General features: G+C 35.6%; 1 protein-coding gene across 2 annotated transcripts; it reads right to left on the reverse strand.

Moving 5' to 3' along the window:
* Positions 1-481: 481 nt before the first annotated feature.
* On the reverse strand, positions 482-18085 carry LOC112528934 (kinesin-like protein KIN-UB). 2 transcript variants are annotated; one of them, XM_025139981.1, is made up of 20 exons: positions 17712-18085; positions 15730-15830; positions 15490-15612; positions 14135-14320; positions 13790-14011; positions 13523-13679; positions 12315-12464; positions 12008-12096; positions 11334-11537; positions 10985-11107; positions 9882-10007; positions 9639-9770; positions 6684-6753; positions 6512-6604; positions 5873-6001; positions 5219-5344; positions 3586-3729; positions 2640-2768; positions 974-1152; positions 482-892 (listed from the first exon to the last, which is right to left on the reverse strand). In XM_025139981.1, the coding sequence occupies exons 1-19, from the start codon at positions 17863-17865 to the stop codon at positions 992-994; spliced, it is 2619 nt and encodes an 872-aa protein (XP_024995749.1). In that variant the 5' UTR covers positions 17866-18085; the 3' UTR covers positions 482-892; positions 974-991. The 2 variants fall into 2 exon arrangements, with proteins under 2 accessions (XP_024995749.1, XP_024995748.1); XM_025139980.1 differs by having other exon boundaries at positions 482-1152; positions 17712-17896; positions 17978-18084.
* Between the last annotated feature and the right edge of the window lie 340 nt (positions 18086-18425).

An 18425-nucleotide genomic window follows, 5' to 3' on the forward strand; every position in this document is an offset into this window, starting at 1 on the left:
GTTTGAATTCGTATAACTAACTGTGGATAAACAAAATCAAATAGATGATAAACATCTCATTTTAAAATATAAAAAATCTAAAATATAATTAGTATAACATCAAATTCTAATAAAATAATTAATTATTATCTTTTTAGAAAAAATTATATTATTAAACCAAATATAAATTACTTCGTTATTATACCTAAATTAAATTATAATAAAAAAATTAAATTAAAAAATTACACAAAAAATAAAAAAAAATTAAATAGTTAATTTGATACTAATATCTTCATTTTTTATATTTTATTCAAAAATAAAAATATCATCATTTTTTTAAAAATCACATAAGACCATATTACAACATCGACTGAGATAAAAAATAAAATAAAATAATAAAATTAAGATATATCTCGTTGCATTGCACAAGTATCCTTCCAGTAATAAAATAATATATTCAATGACATTAATGAAAAAGAATTAAACGATCATTTCTGTCTTTCTTCAATATTGAATGTGAAGAAATTCCTTAAACGTGAAGTTTTCTTTATAAAGAATCTAATGAAGCAAAATAGCTGATAAAATTTTTATTTTCTCTGTTTTAAAAAGATCTATCTGAAACCGATTACGTTCGACCGGATATAATTTCTTTATTTCCTTTAAATCTTTTTTTAAACGTAAGTGAGGATGGTCACTTTTGCCAATAAGCACTTACACCGTGACCCGGCAAGCGTTTCATAAACGGCTTTAAGTTGGTTTTATTTTAATACGATTTATCCAACCATTTACGGACCAATTAATCGCATACGAATCTTCTAAAAACCGACATTTATTATTCTCTATAAACCGGGGGCAACCACAATGAAGTGGGAATGAATGGCCAAACAAAATTATGGTGGGTCGTTTTGTTAAACTACAACAAAAGCAGATCATAGATTGAGCAAGTTAGACAAGCCATTCTAAGAATACTGAGCAAAGAAAGTGGTTTGCGGACCTGATTCAATGTGCTGATTTAGATCTCTACTCGTAAGCGTCGTAGTTCGGACGAGAAGATTTGACTAGAAGTCAACGTTCGGCAAGCAAGAGCACGTATGTCATCTCGGGAACAATCACGCGAGATACGAACCAGTTCCCACAGGGCACCTCCGCTCACCATGTCTTTTGCGTTTACTTCTGAGACCGCAAATTTAGAACAAATACTGTTAGTTTCTCAACGACCAACAAACAGAAATACTTTCGTTACAAAATTAAAGCAAAAAACGATATTCATTTTGCTTTTCGTTTTCAGGATGTGACGGTAATGGATTAACCTACAAATGAAAAATGAGAAGAAAAACGAACAAAACGTGAACATTTACTGCTTGCCATTGTGATGGTGGAATGATTCGTCATTTTCAGTTTGTTCAGGGTGTGGTACGCAGACTGGACAAGACGACAAGAGCGAGGTCGGCAGGTAAAAGAGTTGTGCAAGGTTTATTTCATGTTTTCCTCGGGTTCCATCCCCTTTACCCAGAAAAAAAAAAAGAGAATATGTAAGGTTGTAAGATTTTAAGTTGACATGGGTACTTTAGTAATTTACCAATCTTGTCGAATCTCCCTGATTTTTGTTCCACCTATTTTGATGAGACAAAAAAATGCATTTTTGTCCGACTTGGTCCAGTTTCACAACGAATGTGGGACAAGTTTGGTTTTGTTTTGTCATGTCCAATCTAAACGTACCAAAATACCAGCTACTCTAGATCAGCCATCCCTCTACAAATATAGCTAAAACAACATTTAGTTAATTAAAAGTGTGATAATTATACATTTTTAGAACTGTATGCCTTTTTCATCATGGACATTTATTTTGGGACGGAGGGAGTACGATAAAAAGTGATGGATTACTCCCGACCTTCTTGACCAAGATAGTCAGAGGATCGGGTCATTGAGATAAATGTTAAAAATCCAAGTTATTCGCATCGTCTAAGATTGCAGCAATAGCTTTTTTTCAGGCAATTAAGAGGTTTGTCTAACCATATTTATTTGTTTCATTCTATAAATACGTAGTTTGTAACTTAAAAGCATATATTTTCATTATGCCATTATCCCTTTTGCTTTTTTAATCCAATCTTCACTTACGTTTTCTGTTTCTTGAAGCGAATCTAGGGGTGTTCATCGGTTGAAATCCAATGAATTTAGACGGATCGAATACGATCCAATCCAATTAACATTGGACAACCGACCCAATCCAAACCAATGGATGATCAGATCTGATTGGGTTCATCCATTGGATAATACTATTGCTTATACATTGGATAGGATTGGATACATCGAAGATATTGATCCAATTTTCAACCAATTAACCCACCATTTCAACCATTAATTCATATATTTTCCTAACTTCTTAAACGACACTACATACAAATATCAACTAAAAACAATATCATGATATATTATTAATTATATATATATATATTACTTGGATGATAACTGGATTGGATCCAGTTCAGTTTTATTGGATTTTGGATTGCCATCCAAGAACCGGCATATCCAAATTGAATGTTGAAATTTTAGATCCAATCCAATTATAGTTGGTCGGTTCTAAGTGGATCGGATGACTTTCTACGCTATGAGAAAACACTAGTAAAATGTAATGTAACAGATGTAAGAAATATACTTACCATGTTGTGCCAAATGGCAGAGTGCAAGCTCAATGTGGCGTCTAATTATTGATGCATCGTTGTTGGCGTTTTGCACAATCCAAGGAAGTGCCCCATCTTCTATCAATAGAGACCGGCTATTTTTGTTCCCTAGAACAGTAAAATCAGTGGAACTTTTAGTATGATGCAATAGGTTTCAACATTATAAATAAAAGAAAACAACCCACAAAATACAAAGTTAGTAGTGATCATTCCTTTGTCTTAACTGCATATATATGTCTGAATAGTTTTTTCATTCTTTCTTTGTTGGATGGTTAGACAACCGAAGCAAACAAGTTAAAACATGTGAAATGCAAAAAGATACAAAACAGCGGTTCTATTACCCAAAAATCTAACAAGATGGTTTTTTAAGTACTTCATTCGTGTCATAAAATAAATGCCCACAATCAATAAGGCACAGAGTTTTTTGAAATGTGTAATTATTGCACTTTAATTAACTAAATTACAATTTTACCCTTAATAATAGAGGAAGTAACGGATTTCCCCATCTTACAATCAAGGTAGAATTGGAAAGGTAGCCCTTATTTTGAAAGTGGACACTTATTTTGGGACAAACTAAAATAGAAACGTGGGCACTTGTTTTATGACGGAGGGATTACAACATTTTTCTTTCTGAAATATCACACGAAAACTGCAACATTTCCTCTTCTAGAAAGAATCCGAGTTAAAATTGCATATTTGTCCATCATCACAGATAAACTAACAGTATTGAGATGGGTAACGAGACTCCTTTATCTGTTTCTATTGAAGGGTATTTTAGAAATTTGATAAATAGACAAGCATTTTCCTTTGAACAATGTGCCAAGTCATGCATGCAAATTTCATGTGACAAAGAGAGTATATCTTGCCAATCTAATGATCAAGGATTTGCAAATAAAAAGTACCAAGCAGCTGATGAGGGACTTGCCTTTGCTAGAAGTTCGTGACTCGCATTTTGCAAAATTTGCAACTCCACGTGCAACTTGAGAAAGAACGTCTGGATGTCTAGACCTAACCATTCCAAGCAAAGCCTTGATTCCACCTTCAGATCGCAACCGAGCTTGAAGTTTATCTGTAAAGTAGCAACTCAATACATCAAGGACATTAGAAATGAGGTTTGCATACGTTTGTGCTTCACCTGGCATATACTCCCTCCGTCCCGAAAATGTCCAGAATTAAAAAGGTACATAGTTCTAGAAATGTGTACACATTACAGTTCTTCACTAACCAAATGACGATTTTACCCTTAATAATAGAGGGAATAATGAATTTCTCCATCTCATAATTAAACGGGTAGGATTGGAAAGTAGACGCTCGCTTTGAAAGTGGGCACTTGTTTTGAGACGAACTAGAATAGAAATATGGACATTTATTTTGGGATGGAGGGAGTAAAAAATAGTTATTGCATCTCTACATTCTCAGAACTATTTTTGACTCGAACTGTCTTTTCCATAAACAGAGTTTGATGCAAATATCTTTCTGAAGGAAGGTTTAACTATGTTGCATGACATAACCAAACAAAACATCCCAGTGTTTCAACTTATATGAATCAGACATGTTACTTACCAACTCCCAATTTTATTCAAATTCCAACCTTTTTATAGATAATAGAGTTGGTAAGAACCTTAAACTTCAGAAATATATATAGACAGAGAGAGAGAGTCAGGTTCAAACAAAAACCGTACCTATATAAGAGAATAAGATAGCGATTGAATCACATGTGATTTTACACTAACATCATGTACAATACAAAATCACATGTGATTCACACGACTTTGCCATAGGGTTGCCGGCACACCTTTTTGGCCGTTAATGTAAAATCACATGTGATTTTGCACGTTATTTGGCCGTTCTCGTATTCTCTTAAATAGTTAGCATTCTCAACTTATCCTCCCTCTATATATACAAGTGTCCACATTTCTAGTTTAGTCTGTCCCAGAATAAGTGTACACTTCCAAAATAAGTGCTTACTTTGAATTCCGCTCTTAATTATAAAATGGATAAATTCATTACTCCCTCAATTGGGAAAGAGGACGGACTTCTGGTAATATATCATGAAGAAACTTTATTACTCCCTCAATTATTAAGGATAAAACTGCCATTTAGTAAATTAAGAAGTGTAATAATTACATATATATAAAACTGTTGCCTTCTTTATTGTGGGCATTTATTTTGGGACGCAGGGAATATATTACAATATAAACTGTAGCATGGGTCATAAGAATTTGTAGTAGGTTAGAAATCACAATGATGATGCATATCTATCTTTGTAATGGAAGGATGGTTTATATAAAGTTAAATTCGGGGAAATTTCATACCTGTTAGCATTTTCTTTGGGCAGCATATTCTATATACACTAAATGTTTCTTACTGTTAACTAGATTACATGGATTATGCATCAAAGTAATCAGACCGCCAATTAAGATAGATATATTTAATTAGAATAGAGCAAGAAATAAGTTAGGGTAATCAGAGTCACGTCTACAGTAGCAATATCTTGTGAATTATGTTAGCCAATGAAGAAACCAATAATAACGAAGGTGAGAAAACATTAGCACTACCGTTTCCACATAGATTGGCTATAGCTCCAGCTACCATTCGTAGAGTCTGTGGATCCTCAGCATCAGCTGCAGTCACTGCCAACAGACTAATTCCGCCTTGAGCCATTATAAGTTCTTGATTAGCTTCTGCATTAACCACATAAATTAAAAATGAAGATTACCATAAACATTATGGAAATGGTCAAAAGAAATCAAGTGTATACATAAACAACCACACCCTATCTCTCCAGGCTTCAGACCAAATAACTGCCCACCAGAATAAATTAATATATATTTGCACCAATGTGTATGGGAGAGGGCTCAAATGGAAACAGCAAAAAAATTGAATTCATGGAAACACAAAAACGGATGAAAAAATATAACAATATCGATGTCAAATTAAAGATGATTAAATGCTCATTTTTTGGGTATAATTTGTTTGGCTCGAATTTTGATCATATTTCGCCTATTTTCGATTAAGAAGGAAAGGGGGAGGGTTCTTTTCGTTTTAAAAATAAATTTATAACCACTTTTTAATTAAAGATAATTAAATGCTCGTGTTTTGGCATAATGAGATCTGTTTCCACTTTTCCAACCTTTTTGCTGTTTCCATTTAAACCAACCTGTGTATGTGTATATATAGATTGATAGCACAGAGAAAAAAAGAAGAGAGACCATTCATTGCAAGATTTGCAATAGCACCAGCTGCTATTCTGCAAATGGTTTCGTCAAAGCTTCTACTTCTAAGGAGCGCCAGTAGTGATGAGAGACCACCAGCTTCAACTATTCTTTCCTGATTTGTATCTGCATATCACATTACATAGCTCGAATTTTATAAAACTTTAGATATAAGCAATTGAATTTACACTTGAATCTGTTGTTTGAACGTGCTTGATCATAGTTCCGAAAGTACTGTGTAGATATATAACCTACAACAAATAATTCATTTGAAGCAATGTAATAATGCAATGACGATGATCAGAAACATCATACATCATGCACTTCTTTTTCCATTTTACCCTTCAGACCTACATCAAGAAAACTCGGTTGCGTTCAACATTTCAAATAGATTCAGGTGGAACCTTCTTAATTGGTATCAGCACTCCATATTTAGCCACTTATTTGTACATGTCAGGTGAAACAAAATGATAGACAATCAGTGTCACCTGATTCATAACAAAGTAACCAGCTGACTGTATAAAACAACATTTTGAACTCTAGAATAACCTTAAAATGGAAGTGCAAGAACTTTATGTTGCCTATGTAATAATTAGAAGATGTATGTTTGATAAGAAGGTTTCAGGAAAAAATTACCTTCAGCTGCTAGGTTGGCCACCACCTTCACTGCATGCAAACGTACATTAGCATCTTCTGACTCTAGCAAAGACAAGATCTTTTGCAATCCAACTGTAATATTCGAAAGAGAGAACAAAGTTAGAGAAACGTAAGCCAGTTTTTTGAAGCAACAAGTGCAAATCCTGCATACCATGTTCATGAAGATTCGTTATCGATGTTCTTTCTCCATTGCCTTGATCGTCAAGTTGTGAATATCTAGGCTGAAACAATGAAAAATTGAGAGTGGAAGAATAAGAAATTAGGTAGAATCCAATATAATTCTAAGAAAGGAATTCTCTTTATTTCACATCCCCTTATGCTATAAAACAAAAACAGCCTGTAGAGTGAAGACTAGAGAAGATTGCAGATGTCAACATGGGGAATCTTAAAGCAATGCTGATCTTAAAAGCTCAAATAAACATTCAAATATTCAATGGTATAAGATGACCTATATGACAATGCCAACCAATGTCTAACCAACTTTTTCTGTTGTATCTGGAAGTGAAAATAGGAACAGGCTTCAAATCTGAAATTGGTTGGATAAGGCATATGATTGCTTTTTGTAGCAAGTAAAAACTCATCTGATCTAGCATTTTTCATTATACATGGCACTGTTATTGAATAAAATAAAAAAACTGTGAAGAAAATGCTGATTTTTGTTATTTGGAAACCAAAGCGCTAAACATCCCTGCTAAATATGCTGTCATCAGCTCTTTGATTATAAAAGATAATTGTGATGTTATGTTTTATTGATAGTTGTAGGATCCTACCATTGATCAAGTAAAAGATACATGTATGGATCAACGAAATTTTGTCATCATGCCAATCCTAAATTCAGCTACTTTAAACTTTTTCTCAACACCTTGTAGAATTTCGGGGCACCCAGAAAAACTATAAGTCCCAAGATGTTGGAATCATGGAATCTAAATACAATAGACTCCCCGTCTTCTCTTCCTTGATGTTTTTCTTGTAATTGGGGCAAAAATAAAAACTTAGCGGGGTTCTCTTGAGACAATTCTCTGACCAGGATGGAAGACCTCCTAGGGATAAGAGGCAAAAAAAATCTTTCCTGTGTAATCCTTCAGAATCTCGAATGTTCCTGGTATGTACCTCAAGAAAGGCGATGTCTTTGACCCATGAACCGAGTTCACACTCACATAGATATATACACACACATACAGAGATCATACACATCTGAATGACGATTATTTGTATTTCCCCACAAAAATTCTCAGAGTATCATCGTACATGGAGAGTATCCATGGGTGGTACAGATACAGAACATACAGGGCATTGCTTGAAAAGACAGATTCCCTCCGTATCACATTAGACATCAAAGCATAACTGAATAAAACTGACGCTTTAAACCCCTAGGGAAGAAATGTTCATCAAGGGTTAGGAGAAAGGCATCATTGGAAGTTACACATTCTTACATCACCATTTGTACAAGTCCTTGGCTTAGTTTTAAACCTGAAGAAAAATAGCTAATACTTATATTCAGCAGACCACCAGCAATGGCCAAAGGTTGCTTTACTTTGGTGTGGCGTCCTTCAGACAGGATGTAATCTATGATGCATCCAGCATGGGTAGGTCTTAAGATGACAGCATTTAACTTAATGCTCTTCCTGAATAGTACCCCTATGATGGATTTTGGTGATAGACCATCTGCAACTTTAACAGTACAGAATATAGATATTCATTCTTCTCACTCAAGAGAATATTATCTGAATACTCACACATGGAAGGCCTCCACTTGTACTGGTTGACCTGGAAAGCAACTATAGCTCACGATGAAGCAGTTTCTTTCCAGTAGTGCGGTATTCAGATGATATACCTAAATATGCTTATATTGGCTACCAGCCACCATGTAATGTGGATGTACTAGACACAGAGGAAAAGCTAAATCTGTGTGTTACCCTTACTACTGATGCTCTATACGTTGTAACTGTATGATGATTTATGCATCCAGCGTTTTTTATGGATGCATTTTTTCCACCTTAGGGCCAAGACTGCTCTTGTAGAGATGCTTTGATGTTAGAAACACTCATCTGTAGAACAATACTACCATTTGCAGCTGCTATTTCCGATATCGGGAGAATAAGGCAGGGTTCAGCAATAACAAATGATTGCTGCACACCTGCTAAATGCTATTTCAAAGTATTTATGTTTCAGAGTTGTTCCTAAGTAAACAGATTAAAAACTAAACGAGCCCAACATATTCCTCTCGGAGGTAAGGTCTTGGGGGAGATGTAAGTAATCATGTCCTCTACCCCAAAAAGTAGAGCGGCTATTTTCGTGAGGACCCCTGGGTTAGGAAAAGGTGTGTGTAAAAAAAATTTGACCTAAGAGCTTCTAGAAGTTAGGAAAAAGTTAAAAGGAAATTGGAACGACAATTTTTTTCTAAAGAAAAAGTAAGACTAGTTCATTGTATATAGCATAAAAAGAAATAAGTACAATGCAATATATTAAAGGTATGAGGAACTACATAAAAGCCTTTCAAAAGGTTGTGCCATAGAATAAATAATATATCCTATCATTCCAGAACTTCAGAGCATGAGACATGTGGGTATAGAAAAGTCCAAGATGGAATGATCATGGTTACATGAATGGGTTGTAGTGTGTTTCCAGGTGTATACCCCTGTTATAATCTGTAGTTGAAGGGAAGGCAATATAAAGTTGAAAAGATATATCAGATGATATTCCTTTCAGTCGATTTAGAGATGATATCCCAAGCCTTTTAGAACTCTTCAGTGTGTAACATTTGGGTCATACAGTGTATACGAGTCCAAAATGGAATGATTGTGTTTGAATGCCTTAGATCTAGCAAAGTCCAAGATGGGAATGATCATGTGTCTATATATGCACACAGATAAATAAGCTTGCACTCCAGCCAACTTCAAATAGACACCTTGTTCATATACACGCTACTCAAGGAAAATAGTAACACTTTCCATATAATATTAGAAGTCATCCCCAACATTCCCCTCATTAGTAATGCCCCCATTTATGAGAAGTAGATTCACCGTGACATATAATCTGAAAGGATTATCGATATTTTAACGTGTATAAAAAGCATGTTTCCTCGGTATAGCCAGTAGCCACTTACCTGACTAGAACTGAAAGTCAGCTGTGACAATCTGCTTTGTAACAGCAAAACTTCCTCTTCTAGTTTATGTTTCTGACGAGTCTCATCATCCAGTAAATTCTGAAGCTTTATGATATCAGCATTTACACCTGCCTAGTCCATGAGGATAATATGTGATGTAATACCTATTCCAGTAAACAGAATTTGAAGATAATATGAGATGCAGATAATGCTTATCCTAGTTAGATATCAGAAAATCCAAACCTCTATAGGGAGAAGTTGTGAATTCCTAAGGTTGTGGATCTCTTCTTCAGCCCGTTTCCTTAAGGTAATTTCCTTCTGAAGCATTTTCTTTAACTCTGTAGCATCTTCATTGACTTGATTGTTACCCTGGTTTTTATAGAGGGTGAAGGTGATGAAAGAATATTGTGATGAAAAATGATGGGTTTTATGGAAAAGCTAGTAAACCAGCCTACTATGGAAGTGACCAGAAGAGTGCACACAAATAAGGTGAAAACATGGGGCACATGATTACAACAAGGCATCAAATCAGGATCATACAACTCAAAATCAGCAGCTATGACTATAATTCCAATAGATATTAATTCCAGATAATAAATAGTTGAAGAGCTTCTTCTGAGAATGTATTGAAGAAATAAAGGAGAAAAGAGGATTATCTGCAAACGCATGTTGCAATAGCTTATATGAATAACCTTCTTCCCCCTCTTCCTTCGTCTCAGTTTAATTCTCAAGTAACAGATCCCTAACCTTTCTTGCAGAAGAAAAATCAGGTACTAGAAACAGAAGATGAACATACATAATGTGCCCTCAAGTGCTGTGGTGAGTGGTGACATCAACAAAACCATGTACATGTACTATATACTGATTGTTTACTCCATGCAACAAGAACAACAAACAACAAAAACAGTATTATTAACATGTAATCAATTTGGTGATAAACGAGCATAAATAGAAACAGCAATTCAATACCAACACAAAATCCTCCATTAAACTTATTCCAAGTCAAAAAATAACACGATCTCAGTTAGTAATGGAGGACCAAAAGTAGATTTCTAATCAAAATATAATGTGATTGACACCAAGAAGCAATCATACTCTTCTCAATGGAGTAGCATATCATCCTTCACACGCATAAAACACTAAAATTTGAGGTCCATTGGAATGCATGGAACTTGAGTTCTGTAGAACTATGATTCTATGGATCCTGAACTTATCAGAACTGCATTGCTATGAGATTAAATCCTCTTAGGTTAGTTAATATTCAAATTGATTACCATCTCTTGCGAATTGTTGGAAGAAAAGAGAGAGAACAAACATGTTGATACATTAAATCAGATTATGATTACCTCTCCACCATGACTGCCATTAACCAAGCCATTAGTTCTATGTTTTGGTTGATTGGTCATCCACTTCTCCTCAAGCTTCTTAATTGATTCCATGTAGTCCATTTGACATTTCATTTTCTCCCTCTACAACAACATACAACATTTTAGGGGTAGCCAGAATGCTTGGAGAAAGTAACAGACAAAACAGATGAAGTGTTGGTGTAATAGACCCACATCACTAGGGGCACTGAGTTTTCAACAGAACTCTTCACTTCTGAATGAAGCATATTTATTTATACCACTATTTGAAGGTACAATTGAATTTATTGCGAGGAAAAAGTTGATTATAAACACACATCTCCAAGCTAACCTCCAAAGCTTTTGTATAATTAATTTCAGCCTCAGAAACACGCTTTTGTGCTTCTATTGTTGTCCTCTCAATCTCATCCTCGAATGCTTTCTGTTGTCTTTCATTTTCTGCGATGAGTTTGTCAATCCGTGTCTCGAGCCTTTTACACAAACTTTTGTAATCAAATTCCTCCTTGATTTTCAACATGTTCTCCACCTTCATAGCCTGGGGTAGATTGAAAATGACAAAACTAACTATTTACTTTAGAGATAAAAAGAAAGTAACTCCCACCTACAGAACATTTATAATAGACAAAACTGGGCCAATGCAAAAGTATCCCCTTATTGTAGGATACCATTTTAGGGTCTGATGCATTTAGCCACACACTCTACACCAGAGAGGCTACTTCTATAACTTTAAACGTGAACAGACACAAATGAGACAGAGTACATGTAGGTTTGGCCAAGGCTCTCCATTAGAAATATGCATAACCCAAAAAACTAAAATGAAGAGTACGGGAAAATGTAAACTCGGACACCATTTTTGAAATAATTGGGACCTGATGCATGATGATTCTACTATATAGATATCAGCCAATGTTTCAGCAAATGGTCATCTTTAAGCAAAAAGTAGTGAGCAAACAGGGAAAACTGTTTGTTTTTTTAATATAAGGCCTTCAAAAGCTTGTTGCTCACCCTTTGTCCAAACAATATAGTACTTGCAGTTTCTGCACGATGGCGTGGAGATGGGCCAACAGTTACAATTAATGATGTTCTTGCAGTGCCTGCAAATAGAATAGTACAAGCAGTTCAGGATCATGTCAAACATAATGCCACCATCTCTGAAGAATGAGCCGGCCACTCATAGGCAGTGGTGCAGCATTCTACTACTTCACCTAGCAACACGACGCTTGTATTGCTCAGGGTTGTGAATTTGTTTAAAAGAATCAAAGACATAGTAAAAAGAGTAATAAATAAGTTGCTCATATTCAGAAGAACTGGCCTCCAAATGAATCTTTAAGTAGCCTTGTCAGCTTAGAATCTCTAACAGGTACATGAGCGCTATTCTCTGCAAGAGCATTTATGCACTTCCCTAACGCACTTAATGAAAGATTTATAGACTTGGCTTCCTCTAATGTGTGTCCCTCGCTGCCTGAAGGAAAAAAAAACCCCCAAAGTAGGAAATCAAAACTATATAACATCAGGTGCTGATAATGAGAAAAACCTAGCAGTCAACCAATAAAGTTTCCATGAACAACTATTCCAGAAAACATAGTTCAAGACATTATTTCAAACTCCCAACGATGGCCAGAGTATCTTCTGACCAAATGCATCAAGAATACACATACATATTCAGTTACATAGCAGGCAGATGCACCATTGTGGCAGCATTACTCATAGAGAAACTACAGCATACTTCCAATAAAGGCATAGAAACTGCACATGCAGAACGCATATAGTTTGTGAATTAGATTGGCAGTTTTTGCTGAGAATATCATCACCATAAGAAGAGTATTAGGGATGTGATTCTTAAACCAGAACGATAACTACCACGCTATATTAGTTTGTGCATTAAACAGAATCTTGGTGGATGCAAGATATGTTAACTTATGGTCTCGTTAATGAGATAAAGGAAATTGTATAATTACAAAATCAGCAGCTATCAAGATAAGAACCCCCAACCAGCAGACCTATTTTTTTTTTTTTTGAAGTATACAATATTTATATATGCAAATGCAACAAATAAACTCACACACCTCCTCACTTTTGGTGAGGTTACCGCTAGGCCAAAGGCCCTTTGGTAGCTGACTTAATATATTAGCTACATAAAGTCAAGCACACGTCTGCACCATACATCTGCCCAAGACAATACCCCCTGGCCCTTCCCAAAATGAAGCACATGAAGCGATACTCTTCCTCTATGCTACTACAAAATGTCTCTATCAAAAAGTAAGCCATTATTTGATGCATCTTACCGTTACATACGAGATAGTGATTCAAACAAACTGCTATTAATCAACGAGATCTCATTACAATAGATTTTAGGACATGTTGCCTAGAAAGGCAACGAGATATCTAGAAGCACATATTAGTAACAGGGAACATATAAATTAAAGGTCATATGCCTTTGGTGTCAAAATAACTTCCCTCCGGAAGATATGAATCCAAGAAGACAAGTAATATGCATCATAAAGTTTTATGCATACACACCTGACTTGTGAACGCGCTCAGAGCCTGCAAGATCTACAACGACTAATTTGCCTTTTCGAATAATAGGTGGCTTAGAAGTATTGCTCATGTGAAGAGTGTGGTCATTTTCGCTTGAGATTTCAGACTCCATATCTGTAACAGACCTCTTGATGTGCACCTGAAGTAATGTATAGAATTGGCAAGCAATATTTATCGAATTCGTTATGGATGGTACAATCACATAATGAGTAGGCACATGAAACTACAAACCACAGCTCAGTCATTTACCATGAGGATGGCATGACTACGAGAAGACTCGGTATTGAGTTTCGTGTTAGCAGCGACTCTATGAGCTTCCCCCAGCCGCAGTAACTCCATAAAATCCTGGTGGCTTCGTATATCTACCAGAGTTGCAGCTGGTACAGAAACATCACCAGTTTTTGGATCTTCAACAATTGAAATGTTATCATTTGTTGGATTTAGGAGGTCTTGGATTGTCTCCATGTAAAGCTGCAGATATTTCAACAAAAAGTTCTATCAAAGGTAGAAACCTAAATCTCATTTTTTTAATGTTTCAATCGGTAGGCAATTAATTGCACGCAAGAATCGATATATGTGCAAGGATGTAAGCACCTGCAAGTATGAGATCATGACAGAATCAGAATCCCGGCATATATTAGCTAGTATATCCTCCATTGCACGGACCATGATTCCACGAGCTGATGTATCTTCATCACCCAATCGTCCTAAAGTAAAAGTCTTCCCTGTGCCGGTTTGACCATAAGCCATAACTGTCCCATTGTAACCATCTAGAACACTCTGAAATGCATGAGGCGTATCAGTTACTAAAGGTTCAAGTTTTAACATACAAGAGCTGCATGATAGAACAGTGATAGATACCTACAGCTGTCTTACTTACAGAAGTTTATCATACTATGAAGATCTACCCACCCAGAGTCCCACACCTCGCTCTCTCTCTCTCTCTCTCTCTCTCTTTCTGTATTTCCAACCATGAGAAAGTGATTAGTTTACATCAACACGTTCATTGAGAATTTTACCTACTCTAATATGTAGATAGAAGTATCATCAAATCTGAAATGTTCAGGGGGCTCAAGATCATTGATGGTATATTTGCTACAATATAGTCAAAAGAATTCAAGACATGTGCTGGATAAGTTGCTAGAAAGACTATTTATCCCTCAGGCAAATCTAGCAACCGCCAATTTTTCACCACTATGGTTTTCTATAGAATAAACACGTTAGAATGCACATTTTCCCTCCTGGTAATGACACTATTTCTTTAAAACAAAAGAAAATGGTGCACTTGATGGTAACGTTAGTGGTTGATGTAGATTTCTTCTTATCCCTAATAATGATGACAATTAAGATCCTCTTAGTCCTCCAGGAATAAATGTTGTAGACTTAAAAACTTGTAGATGTCTCCTACCAGGTTATTCTTTACAAAACAAAACAAAAAACATATCATAAATGAAGATATATGGAAATGATTGAATTTACATTTGAAGTGAACACTTAAATCACAGAGATAAGAAACTTTTCTCTCCAATCTAGCAAACATTAATTCTTTTTGTATTGGAAGTGATTTTCTACCAACCCGCTACAGTTTCAAAACCTATCCATCCAATTTTACCTCACCACAATGCTGATGTTGCTACCTTCCTCTTATTTGAAGTGAGAAAATAAATAACAACATTGGTTCTTACGTCTTTCAAACTCATAAACAACTGAATTACTTCCCACACTTGCACTCTTGGTCTTTAAATACAGTTGAAGATCAGTGTCAGACAGTAACATGAAAGTAGTAAGAATTTATTGCGTATATGAAATAATATAAAGGTAATTATAAGTGATTGATCCCATAACTGATAACCAATAATATAAAAGTAATTATATACTAGCAGTTCAAGTGCAAGCTTTGCCATTGAAACTTGACTTTGAATAGGAAAAAGTAGGGTTACATCACCCACCTCCACTACAGGTTTCGCAACAACTTCATAAACACGCTTCTGTGATGCAGACTCAGTGAGCACATCATCGAATTCATAGGTATCAGAATCCCAATTGTTCTTTCGAAGTTTCAACCGTTTAAACTGAGATAGATCAAAATGTGCCACCATAAGTAATCACATAATTGGCGAAACTCTAATTGAGAGAATATAGTTAGATGTTCCTCCGATCCTAAAATGTAATAAGTACAACTCTCACACCTCTGGTTGCAATTCCACACAATCGGCGAAATCAGCATCTGCCACCATCTCCTCAGCATTTTGAGGTCTCAATCTAACAGCAACTCGAACTCGACCAGAGACTGCAACGCCAAATCAAGACATTAGTTTTTACAATTTTGTTGTTGGTGGGTTAGCCTGCCCCAAGTAGGTCGGGATAAAAGGCTTGTTGAAGTTGAATTGTTGGTGGTTGGAAATAAATACTCCTCCACCACCGGAGCTTAATTGCATAAGTGTAGAAAGTCGTCCTCTATAGACCCTGACATGCATTACAAGCTAAGGTAAAAATCTCAAATTCCGGTCACTATTCAAAATCATCTAAAAAGTAAGATGAATAATCAAATTGGATCATTAAAACTTTTGGCATACTATATGTTCTTCTTCCTATGATACCAAGTTTTAGCTTATTGCAGTTTCAACTATAGTGTTGTTTATTCATCAAATAGCTTCAGACTCTGTTCAGCACATTGTTTCCGAAGAGAATTGAGTTTCCTAACCATGGCATTGTAGTTTCCTTGCTAACTAACCATTATGTTCGCTAAAATGCAAGAAAACACCATGTATGTTAGAGTGAACAAATTTAACCATCGTACTTGTAATTTCGTTGGAGAAAAAGCACTGGAAATGTCTAAAATCATGAATCCTTTTTTTCCTTTTTGCAAATCAGCAAGTACAATGATGAGTTTGCAACAAAACTACGAGTACAATGTTCAGAATACTGATTCACATTGTTTGTGTATGATAGAAAGAGAGTATATTGCTGCAAAGAGAGTATATTGCTGTAATGTTAAGATGCAAACAGCGAAACAATTAACCAGATTTTAATCAACAAAATCATCGCAGAATTTCATCTCAAACTGGTTGCAAATACCATGTGTGTATTATTTTGCTTTCAGTTTATGTTTTCCTACTTGAAAGAAGTTCAACAAGAGATTGGTAATAGCTGCATCTCACATGTAAAACCACAAATATTATTGGCCAGAAATGAAAATAGCATAATCTCGATCAAAATGGCAAATTATCATTAAGGAGGTGTAGCCTGTAAGGCACAATTATTTGTGAAAATGTCTTGCATCCAAGCACCCACTTTGATCAAAAAATTAGTTTGAAAATCAAGTGCAACCCTATGCCTGCAACTGCAAGGAGTACCCAATGGCCAAGGCTGCCCAAGCTTCTGTCCAACAGTTCTGAAGACAACTAGCGCTACACCCATGAGAGAGTAGCCACACGCCTAGGCTACCCAGTTTCTATCCAGGAAAATCTGAAGGTATCCCTACACCCATGAGACAGTAGGCCTACATCCAATGCTGTGAGTTTAAGCTGGAAATCCTTGTACACAACCTTTTGCTTTGATCTTGGGAAAAGGTCGTTATTTTCCTTGACTCCTGGACTTTCCAGTAATGGTAGATATAGAACTTCAGTTCACCATGGATGCAGTATATTAATATTATCATGGCTACTATACCTAACTAGCAACAGCTTCAACAAAGTTTCACAGTGCTACTAAAATAACACTTCAGTGATCATAACACAAAATTATTTCTCAGAAGTGGAATCATTCTTCAGAAGCAAATCTGCTCCATCAGTCTCACAACTGATAACCAATAACTTAGCTAATAAGTGCACCAATGCCAACCAAGGACAGAGGTAAATAAGTGACTTAATGCTACTAGGCCTGCTAATTGTCCTAATACTACAATGCTGCTAAGCAATTATCTAATATGCTATACACATTGATACCTCACTGATTCTTCAACAACGTACCGAGTCATTACCTACTCAAACAGTTCATCGATCTCACTCTAAAACATAATCACAACCGCTTAGCAAAATCGAACTAAAGCAAATCTAAAAACAAACGTCTGAACATCAAATCATCGTGTAAAACATCAGCATTCACGAAAACCAAAACCAAAACCAAACCAAAGTTATCACAATAAGTTAAACGAACTCTAAAAACTCACCAGAATCATCGAAATCCTTAAGACCAGCACCGGAACTGCTACGTCGTACATTAGAATTCTTCGATTTGAAAGCCGGTGGTCTTAGATTCGCTGAAACAGTCGGTTGAACACGTTCCACCTTCACCGTCCCCCTTCCATTTCTAAACGAAGCCATCACTCTAACTTCAAATCCAACACCACCACCGCTGTCGACGGCGATTAATTCATAGAAACCTTCATGAAATTACCACAGAAAATACTGAAAACTTTGAAGATTTCACTGTTACCACTTTTATCTAGAGAGCGTTGATGCTTGTGTACGGGAATTCAAACAAAAAGGGGGAGAATCGGGACCCAGTTTTGCGGTGGATGAGAAGAAAAGGGGGAAATTAATGAGACAATCAGTACATGATGGTGTTTAAACTTTGAAGGAAGGCAGTCTACTGGTTTAATGGTAAGTCGGTGAAAAAGACATAACATGCTCACCTTATTTTCGTGGGTTTTTTTTAATTACTACAAAAATCGCATGGCTAATTTTAAAAACCTTACTTTGGAGGGTTTGGAATTACTTATTTAAAATAAAAAAAATTTATAAGTGTTTATTAATTTATGTGGAATTAAACCAGAGTTTTGTAAAAAATGTTTGTATTAGTTTATAACGGTACCAAAAAGTAATAATCTGATAAGTTATTTTTTAGTATTTGGTAAATTTTGCTTATATATATGTAAAATGAT

Source organism: Cynara cardunculus (assembly GCF_001531365.2).
Source record: "Cynara cardunculus var. scolymus isolate 2C chromosome LG 16, CcrdV1, whole genome shotgun sequence".
NCBI classification, from domain to species: domain Eukaryota; kingdom Viridiplantae; phylum Streptophyta; class Magnoliopsida; order Asterales; family Asteraceae; genus Cynara; species Cynara cardunculus.